Source organism: Oncorhynchus keta, chromosome 35, assembly GCF_023373465.1.
Source record: "Oncorhynchus keta strain PuntledgeMale-10-30-2019 chromosome 35, Oket_V2, whole genome shotgun sequence".
Classification (NCBI taxonomy): domain Eukaryota; kingdom Metazoa; phylum Chordata; class Actinopteri; order Salmoniformes; family Salmonidae; genus Oncorhynchus; species Oncorhynchus keta.
Window position 1 is genome coordinate 45,295,560 of NC_068455.1, and position 17,574 is coordinate 45,313,133.

General features: G+C 39.7%; 1 protein-coding gene across 1 annotated transcript in view; it reads right to left on the reverse strand.

Annotated features, from left to right (window-relative positions):
- Positions 1-17,574, reverse strand: part of LOC118369131 (MAM domain-containing glycosylphosphatidylinositol anchor protein 1) — a 377,353-nt gene that overhangs the window by 39,975 nt on the left and 319,804 nt on the right. The window contains exon 17 of the mRNA XM_052497083.1: positions 2,776-2,906. Within this exon, the coding sequence (XP_052353043.1) occupies positions 2,776-2,906 (131 nt within the window). The remainder of the gene's footprint in view (positions 1-2,775; positions 2,907-17,574) is intronic.

A 17,574-nucleotide genomic window follows, 5' to 3' on the forward strand; every position in this document is an offset into this window, starting at 1 on the left:
CTGAGCTAAGACAGGGAATTCTTACTCGGATTAAAATTCAGGAATTGTGAAAAACTGATTTTAAATGTATTTGGCTAAGGTGTATGTAAACTTCCGACTTCAACTGTACATATGAGATGAGTAATGCAAGATATGTAAAGTGAGTAGTGTACCATTTATTAAAGTGGCCAATAATTTTGTGTAAATAGGCTGCAGCCTATCTGTGATATTGATGGCTATTTAACAGTCTGATGGCCATTTAGATATAAGCTTCTTTTCAGTCTCTCTGTCCCAGAGCCCTCACCTCCTCTCTGTAGGCTGTCTCGCCATTGTTGGTAATCAAGCCTACTACTGTTGTGTCGTCTCAAACTTGATGATTGAGTTGGCGGTGTGCTTGGCCATGCAGTCATGGGTGAATAGGCAGTACAGGAAAGGGCTGAGAACGCACCCTTGTGGGGCCCCAGTGTTGAGGATCAGCGAAGTGGAGGTGTTGTTTCCTACCTTCATCACCTGGGGGCGGTGTAAAGGGACTTTTTTTTAATCTATAATGACTAATTACGTATACATTTCAATCAGGATGAATTAAAAGACTTATGTTACTGTACATGTATGAATTTTCTCTGTTGCTCTCAGTATTGAATATAATGTAGTCAGGAGTTTAGTACAATGACGGCCTGTTCCTTTGTACAAATGAATGAACTATCTCCAGACTGTCTAGAATGCTAATCTACACTGGCTGACCTTGGCTCTAGGCGAGGAGGGAAGGCTTGAGAGCTATAGGACCTTTCTGCCAGTGTCAAGAAGAGACGGAACATTTAGAAAACGCTGACGTCATTTTCAGTTTATAACCTGTGGCAAAATGTGTATGAACTTAGTACTCTCTTGAATTAAACACTGTTACCTGACTTTTAAGACCGGGGCTCTGTCCATTCTTATAAAATATAGGGTCTTACAAACCCTTAAATGCATTGACAGAGTGTTTAATTTTGATTGGGAAATAAAACAGAGGAATTTAGAATTCCTTCAACAGGCAGCCCCTCAGGAAGTTCAGGACCAAGTTGCACAGGGCGGGGTTCGGACGCAGGGCCTCGAGCTTACAGATGAACTTGGAGGGCACCATAGTGTTGAATGCTGAGCCATAGTCAATGAACAGCATTCTTACATAGCTATTCCTCTTGTCCAGATGGGATAGGGCAGTGTGTAGCGTGATACCGATTGCATCGTCTGTAGACATATTGGGGCGGTAAGCAAATTGAAGTGGGTCTAGGGTGACAGGTAAGATGGAGGTGATGTGATCCTTGACTGGTCTCTCAAAGTACTTCATGATGACAGAGGTGAATGCTACGGGGCGATAGTCATTTAGTTCAGTTACCTTTGTATTCTTGGGTACAGGAACAATGGTGGGGACAGCAGACTGGGATAGGGAGAGAATTAATATGTCTGTAAACACACCGGCCAGCTGGTCTGCACATGCTCTGAGGACGCAGCTAGGGATGCCACCTGGGCCCGCAGCCTTGCTAGGGTTAACACGTTTAAATGTCTTATGTTGACCACGGAGAATGAGAGCCCACAGTCCTTGGTAGCGGGCAGCGGTGTTAGCACTGTGTTATCCTCAAAGTGGGCAGAGAAAGTGTTTAGCATGTACGGAAGCAAGATGTCTTTGTCCGCGACATGGCTAGTATTTATTTTGTAGTCCGTGATTCTCTGTAGACCCTACCACATATGTCTCGTGTCTGAGCCTGTGAATTGTTACTCAACTTTATCTCTATACTGACGTTTTGCCTGTTTGATTGCCTTGCGTAAGGAATGACTACTTTGTTTGTATTATGCAATATTCCAAATAGCAGGTTGCTGACTGGCAAACCAATATGTGCATGTTCCTCTACTGTAAATACACACGTTCAAATACAGGCATATACACATACATAAGAGCCGTATATCCAAACTCTTACAATGACCCAGATAAGACACAGATGTACACACACACACGCATATACACACACAAACACACACATGCATGCACACCCACTCACTCACTCAGAAACACACACACACACACACACACACACACACACACACACACACACACACACACACACACACACACACACACACACACACACACACACACACACACACACACACACACACACACTATATATAGACTTGACTCAGCACAAACAGGGGACCTGGGGAGATGAGATGGAGCCCTGAGCGGTAATCACTGCATACTACACACACCGTACACTGAGTCAGCGCTTCAGCATGCCCGACCTCCATAGGGATGAGTGGGAGTAAAGTGCAACTGAGGTTCCTGTGGAGCCGAGTGGACCTCCATAGCGTGCCAACCAAGAATATCAGGCTTACTCATGACCAGGTATGGGCAGGACGACTGCATTTGGTAAAACATATTTACATTTTTGCAAATTTTTGCTATTTGTTTTTGTTTACAAATGACTTTATTCTGTACAAAAAAAGCACTGAACATTCTGTAGATTACGCATTCTCATCATAAATCATCGGCGTCCTGTAAAAACCTTGGTTAAAACTTTTTTTGGACTATCCGGACTATCCAAATAAAGTGTGAGCAAACCTTGTGTCAGAATTGTTTTTGATTTCATTTTTTACATTAGTAGTCATCCCCCTACAATGTGATGTGGAAGTTTCTTGAACTCAAGTTCAAGAAAACTTTAAAATTAAAAATTTTCCAGAATCCTGATGAAATCTAAAGCAGTCATTGGAATATTTTGTCAGTACGGTACATTTTTGTCCAGGCATACTCGTGGACGGCCTTACCTGGAAGGGTCCGCTGGGGTTGACAATGATGTTGGCCTGGTTCCAGTCAGGACCCTGGTTCCCAATCAGGCTCCAGACCTTAGTGTCCACAGAGGCGATGCTCTTCACCCTCAGCCACACGTCCAGGGTACCTACATGTTGGGGTAGAGAGGGGAGAATAGAGCTAATTGAGGGGCTTTGGAGGTGTGTGTGTGTGTGTGTGTGTGTGTGTGTGTGTGTGTGTGTGTGTGTGTGTGTGTGTGTGTGTGTGTGTGTGTGTGTGTGTGTGTGTGTGTGTGTGTGTCTTGTTATTCTATCCTTGTGGGGACATTTCCCACATCCCCATGAGGACAAAGGCTATTTTAAAATTAGGAGTTAGGGTAAGGGTTACAATTAGGGATAGGTTTAGGGTTAGGGGTAAGGAAAAATAGGAGAAAAAAATGGTCGCCACGAGGCTAGAAAAACAAACGTGTGTGTGTTTAGTTTCTGTTTATTTTCACTGTTGTGTTTTGTACCCCAATCTAAGTTTATTAGATGTAAGTTTATTAGAAGTTAATTTTCCTTTTCTGCTGAGAGCACTTCCCTTTCTTTCTGCAACCTGCCTAGATATGAGACTGAATAATATATTGGGTTCTCTTAAGCACATGTAGTAACGGTAATTCAATGCATAAGTTAGGTTGGCTGTCTCCCTAGCTTAATTATGGCTAGAGGCACCCCTCGACAACATTCCGCTGAAAAGGCAGCACGCAGAATTCCATTTTTTTAGTTGAAAGATGTAACTTTCATACATTAACAAGTGCAATACACCAAATAAATGAAAGATGAACTTCTTGTTAATCTACCCATCGTGTCCGCTTTCAGAAAGGCTTTACAGCGAATCACTAACCTTTGATCAGATGACACTCATAGGACTTCATGTTACACAATACATGTATGTTTTGTTCGATAAAGTGCATATTTATATCCAAAAATCTCATTTTACATTGGCTCGTTACGTTCAGTAATGTTTTGCTTCCAACACATCCGGTGATTTTGCAGAGAGCCACATGAATTTACAGAAATAGTCATCATAAACTTTAATATAAGATACAAGTGTTATTCACAGAATTAGAAAAATACTTCTCCTTAACTTTTTAGGGATAGGGGGCAGCATTTTCACTTTGGATGAATTGCATGCCCATAGTGAACTGCCTCCTACTCTGTCCCAGTTGCTAATATATGCATATTATTATTACTATTGGAGAGAAAATACTCTGAAGTTTCTAAAACTGTTTGAATGATGTCTGTGAGTATCTAACATTACTCGTTTTATGTATATACTGTTCTTTGGCTTGCAAGCCTCCCCTTTTTTCCTCCAAACATAACGATGGTCATTATGGCCAAACAGTTCTATTTTTGTTTCATCAGACCAGAGGACATTTCTCCAAAAAGTACGATCTTTGTCCCCATGTGCAGCTGCAAACCGTAGTCTGGCTTTTTTATGGCAGTTTTGGAGCAGTGACTTCTTCCTTGCTGAGCGGCCTTTCAGGTTATGTACATATAGGACTCGTTTTACTATGGATATAGATACTTTTGAACCTGTTTCCTCCAGCATCTTCACAAGGTCCTTTGCTGTTGTTTTGGGATTGATTTGCACTTTTCGCACCAAAGTGTCTCTAGGAGACAGAAAGCGTCTCCTTCCTGAGCGGTATGACGGCTGCGTGGTCTCATGGTGTTTATGATTGCATACCATTGTGTGTACAGGTGAAGTTGGTACCTTCAAGCATTTGGAAATTGCTCCCAAGGATGAAGCTATTTCTTTCTGAGGTCTTGGCTGATTTCATTTCATTTTCCCATGATGTCAAGCAAAGAGGCACTGAGATTGAAGGTAGGCCTTGAAATACATCCACAGCTACACCTCCAATTGACTCAAATTATGTCAATTAGCCTTAGAGAAGCTTCTAAAGCCATGACAACATTTTCTGGAATTTTCCAAGCTGTTTAAAGGCACAGTCAACTTAGTGTATGTAAACTTCTGACCCACTGGAATTGTGATACAGTGAATTACAAGTGAAATAATCTGTCTGTAAACAATTGTTGGGAAAATGACTTGTGTCCTGCACAAAGTAGATGTCCTAACCGACTTGCCAAAACTATTGCTTGTTAACAAGAAATTTGTGGAGTGGTTGAAAAACTAGTTTTAATGACTCCAACCTAAGTGTATGTAAACTTCCGACTTCAACTGTACATATTCTCATTATAAACCGTTTCTTTTGAATTCACGGTAATATAAAAAAATACAGTAACTTACAGGTGAAATACACCGTTAAAAAAAACATTTTTTTTACAGTAACTTACTGTAAAAAGGAACAGTATGTTACAGTATCGTATTTTACAGTGTGCATTACTGTTACTGTAATTGATTTAACAATAATGCCTAGTTTTACTTTAATACAGTGGCCTGAATCTCTTGGTTTACACCCTACATCAGGCCTGCAAACAGGGTTGCAAAACTCCAGTAACTTTCCCTAAATTCTCAGAAAATCCACTCTGAGTACAGGAATGTCTGGAAAACCTAGGAAAGTTAACAGAATTTTGCAACCCTACCGGCAAGTCACATTATGTTAGCTTCCAGAGTGATGTTTCATTCCTATTGGAATCCAGCCAGAGTTATGATATCCAACAATTGGAAATTATTCACCTACAACCTGCATCAGAATGATTATAAGCGAAAGGAAAATTGTAAGGTGACTGACTACCTTAGCCATTTAAACTGGAACAACCATTTCAGTAATGGGTGCAAAAAAATCTAACTGATTGGATTAATAACATGTACAGTGCATTCGGAAAATATTCAGACCACTTCCGTTTCTACACAATTTGTTATGTTACAACCTTTATTCTAAAATGGATAAAATATTTTCCTCGTCAATCCAAACACAATACCCCATAATGACAAAGCAAAAACTGTTTTTTAGAAATTTTGAAAATAATAAAAAACAAATACATTATTTATGTAAGTATTCAGACCCTTTGCTATGAGACTAAAAATTGAGCTCAGTTGAATCCTGTTTCCATTGATCATCCTTGAGATGTTTCTACAACTTGATTGGAGTCCACCTGTGGTATATTCAACTAATTGGACATGATTTGGAAAGGCACACACCTGTCAGAGCAAGAACCAAGCCATGATGTCAAAGGAATTGGCCGTATAGCTCCATGACATGATTGTATCGAGGCACAGATCTGGGGAAGAGTACCAAAACATTTCTGCAGTATTGAAGGTCCCCAAGAACACAGTGGCCTCCATCATTCTTAAATGCTATCAAGAATACGCATATCCTTGCTTCAGGTCCTGAGCAACAGGCAGTTAGATTTGGGTATGTCATTTTAGTTGAAAATATAAAAAAGGGTCAGATCCTTAAGTTATGAGATCCTCTCTAAGCTTAAAACCTGTTATGACTGCAATCCCGATATCGGGATTGATATGACAACTACCAGTGAAAATAGAGTGCGCCAAATTTGAACCACAGAAATCTCATAATTACAATTCCTAAAACATATCATGTTAAAGCAATTCTCGTTTTTGTTCCACCAAAGTGTTCGAATTCAAATATGCTTTTCAGCGAAAGCACTACAAACTATTATGTTAGGTCTCCACCAAACCACAATAAGCACAGCCATTTTCCAGGAAAATATAGCATTCACAAAAAGCATAAATAAAACTAATCACTAATCTTGAATTATCTTCATCAGATGACACTCATAGGACTTCATGTTACACAATACATGCATGTTTTGTTTGATAAAGTTCATATTTATATAAAAAAATTGGAGTTTACATTGGCGCGTTAGATTCACTAGTTGCAAAAACATCAAGTGATTTTTCATAGCCACATTGTTTCAACAGAAATACTCATCATAAATATAGATGATAATACAAGTTATACACATGGAATTATAGATATACCTCTCCTTAATGCAACCGCTTTGTCAGATTTCTAAAAAGGTTTACGGAAAAAGCAACCCATGCAATAATCTCAGACGGCGCTCAGAACAGTAGCCAAATTAACCTCCATGTTGGAGTCAACAGAAACCAGAAAATATATGATACATGTTTCCTTACCTTTGATGAACTTCATCAGAATGCAGTTCTAGAAATCCCAGGTACACAATAAATGCTTGATTTGTTCAAAAATCCAATTAGCTACTTTGGTTAGCACGTTTGGTAAACAATTCCAAAGTCACAAAGCGGGTCCACTATAACGTGACGAAATGTCCAAAAGTTCCGTAACAGTCTGTAGAAACACGTCAAACGATGTACTGAACCAATCTTTAGAATGTTGTTTACATATATCTTGAATAACGTTCCAACCGGAGAATTAGAATTACTTCAGATGAGCAGTGGAACGCAAGTCCTTCCCCCTGTGAATGCGCCTGGTGAAAGCATAGTCCACTCATGGCTGTGGTGACTATTTCCTGTGTCAATCGACCCCCATTCACATTAGTCATCAGACAAAGTTATATTGACTGCTGACATATAGTGGAAGGCGTAGGAAGTGAAAACTCATCCACATCTCGCTGTAATGTCAATGAGACCTTGGTTGAAAATCTGCCACAAAAAAACAGGAAGTGAAATTCTCAGTTTTTTGCCTGTTATATGAGTTCTGTTATACTCACAGACATAATTCAAAGAAATTTTGAAACTTCAGAGTGTTTTCTATCCAATACTACTAATAATAAGCAAATATTAGCAACTATGACTACGGTGCAGGCCGTTTGATATGGGCAGCTTTTATCCAAGCTACTCAATACTGCCCCTGCAGTCATAAAAAGTTAACAGGAATGTGGTTCAGAATACCACCCCATTGGCATTTCTGTATTTCCGGTGGATGTTATAACCATGTATTGCTCCCACTGCATCATCAAAGGTAATGTCTAAGTGAGTTTCAGGGATAGTCAGAATATGAATGTCACATGGTACAAGTAAATTATTGACTTAATGAACCTTGTTTCTTAGTCCACATATGTTCATATGGGCTACTTTCAGCACTTTTCTGGGTTGCTTGACTGTTTTTAATGCTTTACTGGGAAGCTTACCAAAAGTAGACTTGCTCATGTTATGTACACTACCGTTCAAAAGTTTGGGGTCACTTAGAAATGTCCTTGTTTTAGAAAGAAAAGCACATTTTTTGTCCATTAAAATAACATCAAATTGGTCAGAAATACAGTGTTGTTAATGTTGTAAATGACTATTGTAGCTGGCAACGGCAGATTTGTTATGGAATATCTACATCGATGTACAGAGTAGAGGTCGACCGATTATGATTTTTTCACCGCCGATACCGATTATTGGAGGACCAGAAAAAGCCGATACCGATTAAACGGACAATTCTTTAAAATGTATTCGTAATAATGACAATTACAACAATACTGAATTAACACTTATTTTACCTTAATATATTACATCAATAAAATCAATTTAGCCTCAAATAAGTAATTAAACATGTTCAATTTGGTTTAAATAATGCAAAAATAAAGTGTTGGAGAAGAAAGTAAAAGTGCAATATGTGCCATGTCAGAAAGCTAACGGTTTAATGGAGTTAATTCACCTGTATGGTAAAGCTGTTCATGAAAGCAGGAATGCCAGATAATGACAATTGCATTCATCTGCACTATTTATATCCACAGGTTCCCCTTAAATAGAGGTTTCCTCCCTTTACAGTGGCAGGAGGAGACTTTTACTGTTTGGCCCGGTACAGTAGTGGTCCTTCTGTAGCTCAGTTGGTAGAGCATGGCGCTTGTAACGCCAGGGTAGTGGGTTCGATCCCCGGGACCACCCATACGTAGAATGTTTGCACACATGACTGTAAGTCCTGCAAAAGCGTCTGCTAAATGGCATATATTATTATTATTATTATTATATTATGTAGGGGAAGTTAGTACCTGCAATAGGACAGAGAATGTTACGATTGATGAGACTATGAGGGATCTGACAGGCTGGTTGAGCTCTGGGGATTTCAATAAGATTAAGTGGCCCAGGGCTGACATCTGGTGGTTGTGTGGGGGAATGATGTTATGGCTAAATGTACCTACGGAATGGACAGGCCTATGCGCTCCCGTGCATTGGGAATGCCTTTCACACTCATTCAACACCATGACATGAAGTTGGCCAAACAGGAGAAAAGAGGTACTCCATCTGGGTCTTTTGACAAGAGAGTATATATTGATAACATTGGGGTTGCACGGGGGGATTGGCAGCGCAGACTAAAGCGACCAGCCTGATGGCTTGGCAGAATAGAGTCGCATTAGATATGCTACTGGCTGAAAAGGGTGGGGGGTGTATGAGATTCTGCGCAGAATGTTGTAATTTCATCTCCGATGACACAGCTCCGGATGGATCAGTGACCAAGGCCCTGGCTGGGTTAACCACCCTAGCTCACGAGCTGGCAGAAAACTCTGGGGTGGACACTTCTCTGACTAATTGTATTGACAGTATGTTTGTAAAATGGAAAAATGTCATGGTCACCTTATTATGGGCTACCTTCACCTGTGTGACTGTGTTCGTTTTGTGAGGATGATTCCGTTGTGAAAGGTTCTCAATTCCAGGACTCTGGAGAAATCAATGAGACAACAGATGGTGAGATATGGACTGATTCCAAGCTCTGACCAGTGGAATGATGAATACATGCCTTAGACCTAGTAGATTAATGAATCTGGATCCTTCACATGTGAGGAACCTATAAGACCATTTTTGATGTTTAGAGATTTTAGGTTGCATCTTGTTTTGATGTTAGACTGTTTCTTTGATGAAGATTGTAACAAAAATCCTGATAAGAAGAGTTCTGATTCTGATGTAGGCCTAAAACAGTCGGTGTGAATGCAAATATTGGTTTCTGTTAGGTGGTTTGAGAAATATTTCTAATAAAAATAGATGTATGCCTTTTAATATTTTTAATAAAACTAGATGTGTGATTGGATGTATACTATTTAATCATGGGGTGGATATGTTAAGGGATTTTTATGAATAATGACTAAATTATGTACACATTTCAATCCGAAATATGACTGAACAGAATACTACTATGTTACTGTATGGATGTATGAATCTTATTATAATCATAATACTGAATGTAATGTGTGTAGTTTTCATTCAGAATTAGAAGGACTGTCTGTTCCTTGTTAGAAACTAATGGAGCTATCGTCAGACTGGCTGGAATGCTGTGTTCCTTACAGGACATCGTGTCTCTACACAGGGAGAGGAGAGACCATTGGCTAGTAGTAGATTATTTAGCAGGTGGTGGACAATCTGGGAAGGCTTGAACTATACTGCCATTGTATCGGAGTGGAGAAAGGACAGTTTAAAACCAATGACGTCATTTTTAGTATATAACCTGTTGTAAATTGTACCATGGGCAGTACTCTCGAGAATAAACGCTATTGATTGATTTTGAGACTGGTCTCTGTCCATTTTATGCAAATAAGTATCTTACAAATTCTTAGAAATGTGCAGAGTGTTCTAATTGAATTGGTTGTTAAACATATAGGAATAAAATTCCTTTAACCTCTCTGCGCACCGAACCCGTTAGCGGGATTAAATTCGACAACATAGGTGATCGCTATGTAAATAGTCGTATTAAACATTCATGAAAATACAAGAGTCTCACATGGTTCGAAATCCTAGAATCTTGCTAATCCAACTGCGTTGTCAGATTTTTAAAAATGATTTATTGCGAAAGAATACGCTCCGATAATCTGAGCACAGACCCCCATATCAAACTACTTATTCAGCCAGCACTTGCGTAACAAAATCACATATTGCATTGAAATAAATCGTTTACCTTTGAAGATCTTATTCTGGTTGCAATCCCAAGGCTCATTGTTACACAATGAATGGTCTTTTGTTCGGTTAAATCAATTTTTTATAGCCTAACACAAAACATTTTGTGAACGCTTATCTCGTTGAATTTCGTGACATTCAATTTTCGACATAACATCCAACGTAAAATAGACAGACTTTCCCTGACTTTATCCAGTCATGTTTGATTTCCCTGCAATCAACTGTTTGTTTTTAACACAACCAAACCTGATGGGTCATTTTGGGGGACGTATTGACCTGGAAAACCGATTGGAAGACAACAGGTGACGAGCCCATTGTGCACCAATTATATGACCATTGTCTCGTTGATTGACTGTCTTTTTACCCAATGACCACTGATCGTCTTCAAATCTAGCTGGGTAGATAGCCAATGAGCAGAGGTAAACGGCAATATCCCATGATTCTTTGTTGTAAGACAAACCTTACCATTGAACGCTGGCGTAAGGACCGTTCTTTCGCCATTGCCAATTCTACCGCGAAGGAGCAAAGCTTATTACGCACGCAGTATTTCGGTGACTTGAATCTTCCGCTGTTTATTTATCAAACATCATGGTTTGCATTCTACACAATACCATTTTATATAAAATGGAATATATATATATATATACACACAAACACAGACAAAGGCTATGGTCGTTCTCATACAAACAAACAGACCCTCACTCACAATGACTAGCTAACGTGTACTTTACCCATTTCATTTTATATAAAATGGTATTGTGTAGATTGCAAACCCATACATCTCAACACAGCCGGCATGCTTCCTCCAATCAGTCTACATTAGTGGGAGCATGAAGGAGCTTGCTGGCTACAGCACCACTGCACCAAGCCATGTCCTTTCTGCTCCTGCCACAAGTGTTCATCTGCCCAAATATATTTGTGCAGGCATGGATGTGCCTAAGGGACAAAAGGGCACAGCATGGAGGCGTTGCTGTGTTGTTTGCAAGATGAAGTCTCCCATCACATGCACCACATGCTCAGTGACCCTTTGCTTTACATCAGAAAGAGACTGCTATGGCATCTGGCATCAGCAGCAGAATATTGTCTAGAGTTTTGGCAAAGTTGGTGGGGTTATGCAAAGTGGGTGGGGGCTAGGGTCAGTATGTTATATCTGGAGTACTTTTCCTGTCTTATCCGGTGTCTTGTGTGAATTTAAGTCTGCTCTCTCTTTCTCTCCTTTCTCTCAGAGGACCTGAGCCCTTGGACCATGCTTCAGGACTACCTGCCATAATGACTCCTTGCTGTCCCCAGTCCACCTGGCCTTGCTGCTGTTCCAGTTTCAACTGTTCTGCCTGCGGCTATGGAACCCTAAACTGTTAATTTTTACTCTTGAGTTGCTGTCATGTTGCACCCTCTACAACCACTGTGATCTCCACCCGGCACAGCCAGAAGAGGACTGGCCACCCCTCATAGCCTGGTTCCTCTCTAGGTTTCTTCCTAGGTTTTTTCCTTTCTAGGGAGTTTTTCCTAGCCACTGTGCTTCTACACCTGCATTGCTTGCTGTTTGGGGTTTTAGGCTGGGGCTATATAAATTGATTTGATTTGATAGAGGACTGAGGGTCTTCCAAATATTGAAAGTGTGTAAATAGTTACCCATGTTATTTTGTAAATGTATATATATATATAACATTTTTTTCTTCATTTATTTTTTTTTTTTTTGGGGGGGTGTTAGAATACCATTTTGTTATTTTGTATATAGTTATTTGTTTCAAAATGTATACCTTCACCAATTTGGCCACTTGGGTACATTTGGGCTACTTGTGTGGGACACCTGGGTGACTTCATGATAAATGTCATGTAGCACACTCATTTTGGAAGTTATCATTCTGAAACTGTTGAAGTACTGTTGGCCTCTTATAATTTTCACTGAAATTGTCCCCATCATCCTATCTGAATGTTTGTTTTATCTTGTTCATTTTAAAGATGATGATACAAAAATAAAAAGTATGTTTTCTGTGTAAATGGATGAGGAAAATTGCTGTATTTACTTAAATTAGTTAAGAGAATATAATGTAACCATTGGTGTATTAAAATTTGATTTAAGGGGATGTCACCCTCTCTTTGTAATAATCCCACCTCCTGAATCCAAGTATTTGACGTGGGGGAGGGGACCAGTAACTTTATAATCAAACTTTATCAATGTAGAAGCAGTCATTTGTCATACTTTGATCTGGTTTTATCCAAATATCGTCACATTTCATGAAAAACACGATTTTTGACTGTTGACCTTTAAAGTTGAACCCCTCCCATGGTGGTTAGTTGTTGTAGTGTCTGAAAACCAAGTGTGACTTAACTTTGACCTATCCTGGCATGTTGGTCTGATAAGTGTCTGATTGATAACTCCATTAAAAACTGAGATCCTCATCTCAGTCATTTCTGTTGTAGTCTACATTCTGATTATCTACCCTTTTCCCAAAGTGTGCACTCATTTATGGATTTAAAGGGACGGAAAAACCCAAGGACCAGTAAGGACCAATCCAATGCATGGGGTTACTGAATGAGTACACACTTTTGGAGAATTGTGGAGACTTCAATTCAGTACTCACTCACTAACTGGCTGAATCCCAGTGGCTGAATCTCAAATCTCTCCCTAATCAACTCATCATAAAGCTTTAATTATTTGAATAAGCTGTCTAGTGCAAGGCTAAAACCAAAACTTCCACCCAGGGGGGCCCCAGGACTGAGTTTGGAAAACCCTGTGAATGTGAACTGAGACGAGTGCTCCCTTATTATGCACTACAAAAATGAAAAAATGACAGGGACATACATAGGACACATACACACGGAACTTGAAGAATACCGCAAATATGAACAAAGGAAACCATTCATTCAATTAAATAAACACAACTTCTACTTCCAAACATTCATGTGCATGAATAAACATCGCACCCACTCAGAGCAGGGTAAGAAATGGTTGGCTAAATTAAAATGTATCGTGGCCCACCAAACATGAAATTAAATCAAATTTAATTTATCACATGCGCCGAATAGAACAGGTTAAGCCCTTAAACAAACAATGCAGTTTTAAGAAAAATAAGTATTAAGTAAAACATAGTGGGGCAAAAAAATATTTAGGCAGCCACTAATTGTGCAAGTTCTCCCACTTAAAAAGACGAGAGGCCTGTCATTTTCATCATAGGTACACTTCAACTATGACAGACAAAATGAGAAAAAAATAATCCAGAAAATCACATTGTATGATTTTTAATTAATTAATTTGTAAATGATGGTGGAAAGTAAGTATTTGGTCACCTACAAACAAGCAAGATTTCTGGCTCTCACACACCTGTAACTTCTTCTTTAAGAGGCTCCTCTGTCCTCCACTCGTTACCTGTATTAATGGCATCTCTTTGAACTTGTTATCAGTATAAAAGACACCTGTCCACAACCTCAAACAGTCACACTCCAAACTCCACTATGGCCAAGACCAAAGAGCTGTCAAAGGACACCAGAAACAAAATTGTAGACCTGCACCAGGCTGGGAAGACTGAATCTGCAATAGGTAAGCAGCTTGGTTTGAAGAAATCAACTGTGGGAGCAATTATTAGGAAATGGAAGACATACAAGACAACTGGTAATCTCCCTCGATCTGGGGCTCCACGCAAGATCTCACCCCGTGGGGTCAAAATGATCACAAGAACAGTGAGCAAAAATCCCAAACCACACGGGTGGACCTAGTGAATGACCTGCAGAGAGCTGGGACCAAAGTAACAAAGCCTACCATCAGCAAGGGCATTGAAGATGAAACATGGCTGGGATTTTCAGCATGACAATGATCCCAAACACACCACCACAACGAAGGAGTGGCTTCGTAAGAAGCATTTCAAGGTCCTGGAGTGGCCTTGCCAGTCTCCAGATCTCAACCCCAGAGAAAATCTTTGGAGGGAGTTGAAAGTCCGTGTTGCCCATCAATAGCCCCAAAACATCAAAGATCTGCATGGAGGAATGGGCCAAAATACCAGCAACAGTGTGTGAAAACCTTGTGAAGACTTACAGAAAGCATTTGACCTCTGTCATTGCCAACAAAGAGTATATAACAAAGTATTGAAATAAACTTTTGTTATTGACCAAATACTTATTTTCCACCATAATTTGCAAATAAATTCATTAAAAATCCTACAATGTGATTTTCTGGAGAGAAAAAAAATCTCATTTTGTCTGTCATAGTTGAAGTGTACCTATGATGAAAATTACAGGCCTCTCATCTTTTTAAGTGGGAGAACTTGCACACTTGGTGGCTGACTAAATACTTTTTTTTGCCCCACTGTATATACATAATATTGGAAATACTGAGATGAAAAACATTCATCTCTACGCAGCTGACACAGTTATTCATTCCTGCTCCTCTTCAGTGCTGCAGAACATTCAAGACCTTCAGCATGGTTTTGACTCAATCCCAAAATCACTTTCTGATCTTAAATGATGTTAAATGCAAATAAAACTAAGTATATGCTGTTCTCTAGGTATCGTAATGTTGACCCTGAGGACTTGCATATTTGCACTCCAATTGGATCCCAAATTGAGCAAGTGTCTCACTCCAAGTACTTGGGTATCTGGATTGATGACAAGTTGTCTTTTAAAACACAAATTGAAAACTTGACAAAGCTAAGATCTATGATTGTTTTTTATATAGAAATAAATCCTGGTTCAGTTCTGAAAATAGAAGGAAGATTGTTCTCCGTGAAATGTAGCAGCCTCTGTTTATTCCATTCAGCAATACTTTTTATCACCGGGGACGATTTTAGGACTTATGCGTGGAACAATACACATAATTCATGCAATTAGATATTCGGTTGCCTTTCAGGCTTTTATGTTACGGAATGTGAATGCTTTTCATAAATATGTTTAATGTTGTGTATTATGTGTTTTATTATAGTGCATTTTATTTGTAATGTTTATGTAGGGCTGTTGTGTTTTATTTATGTATTAGGTTTTATTTGTAAACGTATACAGGACTCTGTGGTAAAAATATTTGTATCTCAATGTGACTCCCAGTTTAAATAAAGGTGAATAATAATAATTCTAAGAGTATAGGGGAATTCCATCTAAAATTTGGGCCGGAATTAATGGCCTACTGTCTCTCCACTTCCATTTTGACCAGCTGATCTTCCTTGTCTTCTAGGGTCATGGCAGTCTGACTTAAAGAGTCAGCCCTTATTAAAAAAATAATTACTCTTGAGAAGTGAGTCGATAATGCCTCGGAACGGAGGGAGGATATTTTGGTGTCTGGTCTGCCAATGGGCAGCCATTCAGAAGAGACCGAGGTAGTGCGGAAGGGAGAGAGATAGCAGGGAGGGAGAATGAGAGAATAAGGAAAGGGAGAAATTGTGTTGAGTGGTCTGGGTGAGGGTTCAGGGGCAGACGGTGGGCAACGACTAATTAAACAATTTGAGAATGGAGGGAGGGATAAAGAGAGATCGACAGAGAGATTCAATGCCAATTAAAGATTTGCAGGACTGAGGAACTGGAAGAGAGGTGTGCATCCGTTAACAGAATTAAGAGGTTAAGAGTTTGTGATTGATTTGGGATCGAGGCATCGGTTTTACTCCTACACTTCCCTATACAACAGATATAACCCCTCCTCTATAATATAATAGATTAGAATCACTTTATTTTCTGCAGAGGGAACACCTCTAACTACACCACTTAAGAGTACCTGTAGAGTGACGGGGGGACAATGGTTCCAAGGGGAACACACAACACACATACACACACTCACATTCACAAACAGCTTTGCTTTAACACACTCAGATCCTCCACACTCATAAATCAGCAGGTCCAGGTAGTTGACATGGATGAAGTGTGCCACAAGATCTATGCACTCGATAAACCCGTCCGATAGCATGCTCTATGATGAACCACCTCCCCAGTGACTGATTGCATCATGCCCCCTCTCGTAAATCACCCAGCGACAACCCCTCTGCCCCCTTCTCTTACCACCACTACCTGCTTTTGAGGAGTACATACACATGCATGCAGGGACACACACCTGACAGACAGATGTCAAATACACCCTATGTCTTTATTGTCCAATCTATCTATGTCCTTATGTGCTTATTGTCGTCTCCTGTCCAGTCCAAGTAAGACAATGATAAAGTAAGCATGCCCACTTTGTCTTGGCTAGGGAGACTGTCTCACGACAGCAGCAAGGGCTATGCCATTTGTCTGTGTGTATGTGTGTGTTTGTGCTGCGTGCCTGTGTGTATGGTGTATGTCTGGCTGTTTGCGTGGGTGTGTGTGTGTGTGCGTCCATGCATGTATATGTGTGTGTGCACGTCTATGTACACTCAGGGGTTAAATTGGTCCAGGTCCCCACCCTGCACTTAAAAAAAGGTTTTGGATCTTTTTTTCAATTTTCACCAAAGATGACATACATGTATCCAAATCTAACTGCCGGTAGGTCAGGACCTGAAGCAAGGATATGCATATTCTTGACACCATTTAAAAGGAAACACTTTGAAGTTTGTGGAAATGTAAAATTAATATAGGAGAATATAACACATTAGCTCTGGTAAAATATAATACAAAAAAAATGTATTTAAAACAATTTTGTACCATTTTGTTTGAAATGCAAGAGAAGGCCATAATGTATTATTCCAGCTCAGGTGCAGTTTAGATTTTGGCCACTAGATGGCAGCAGTGTGTGTGCAAAGTTTTAGACCGATCCAATGAACCATTGCTTAGCTGTTCAAAAGGGTGTATCAAGACTGCCCAAAAGTACTTCATTCGGTTATTCATTTTTTTTCCAAGTTCATAATTGTGCACTCTCCTCAAACAATAGCATGGTGTTATTTCACTGCATAGCTACTGTAACTTGAACAGTGCCATTAGATTAACAAGAATTTAGATTAACAAGAACTTTCTGCCCGTATCAGATATGTCCTGGGAAATGTTCTTGTTACTTAAAAACTCATGCTAATCACATTAGCCTATGTTAGAGACCATGCTTTTACAATGGAAAG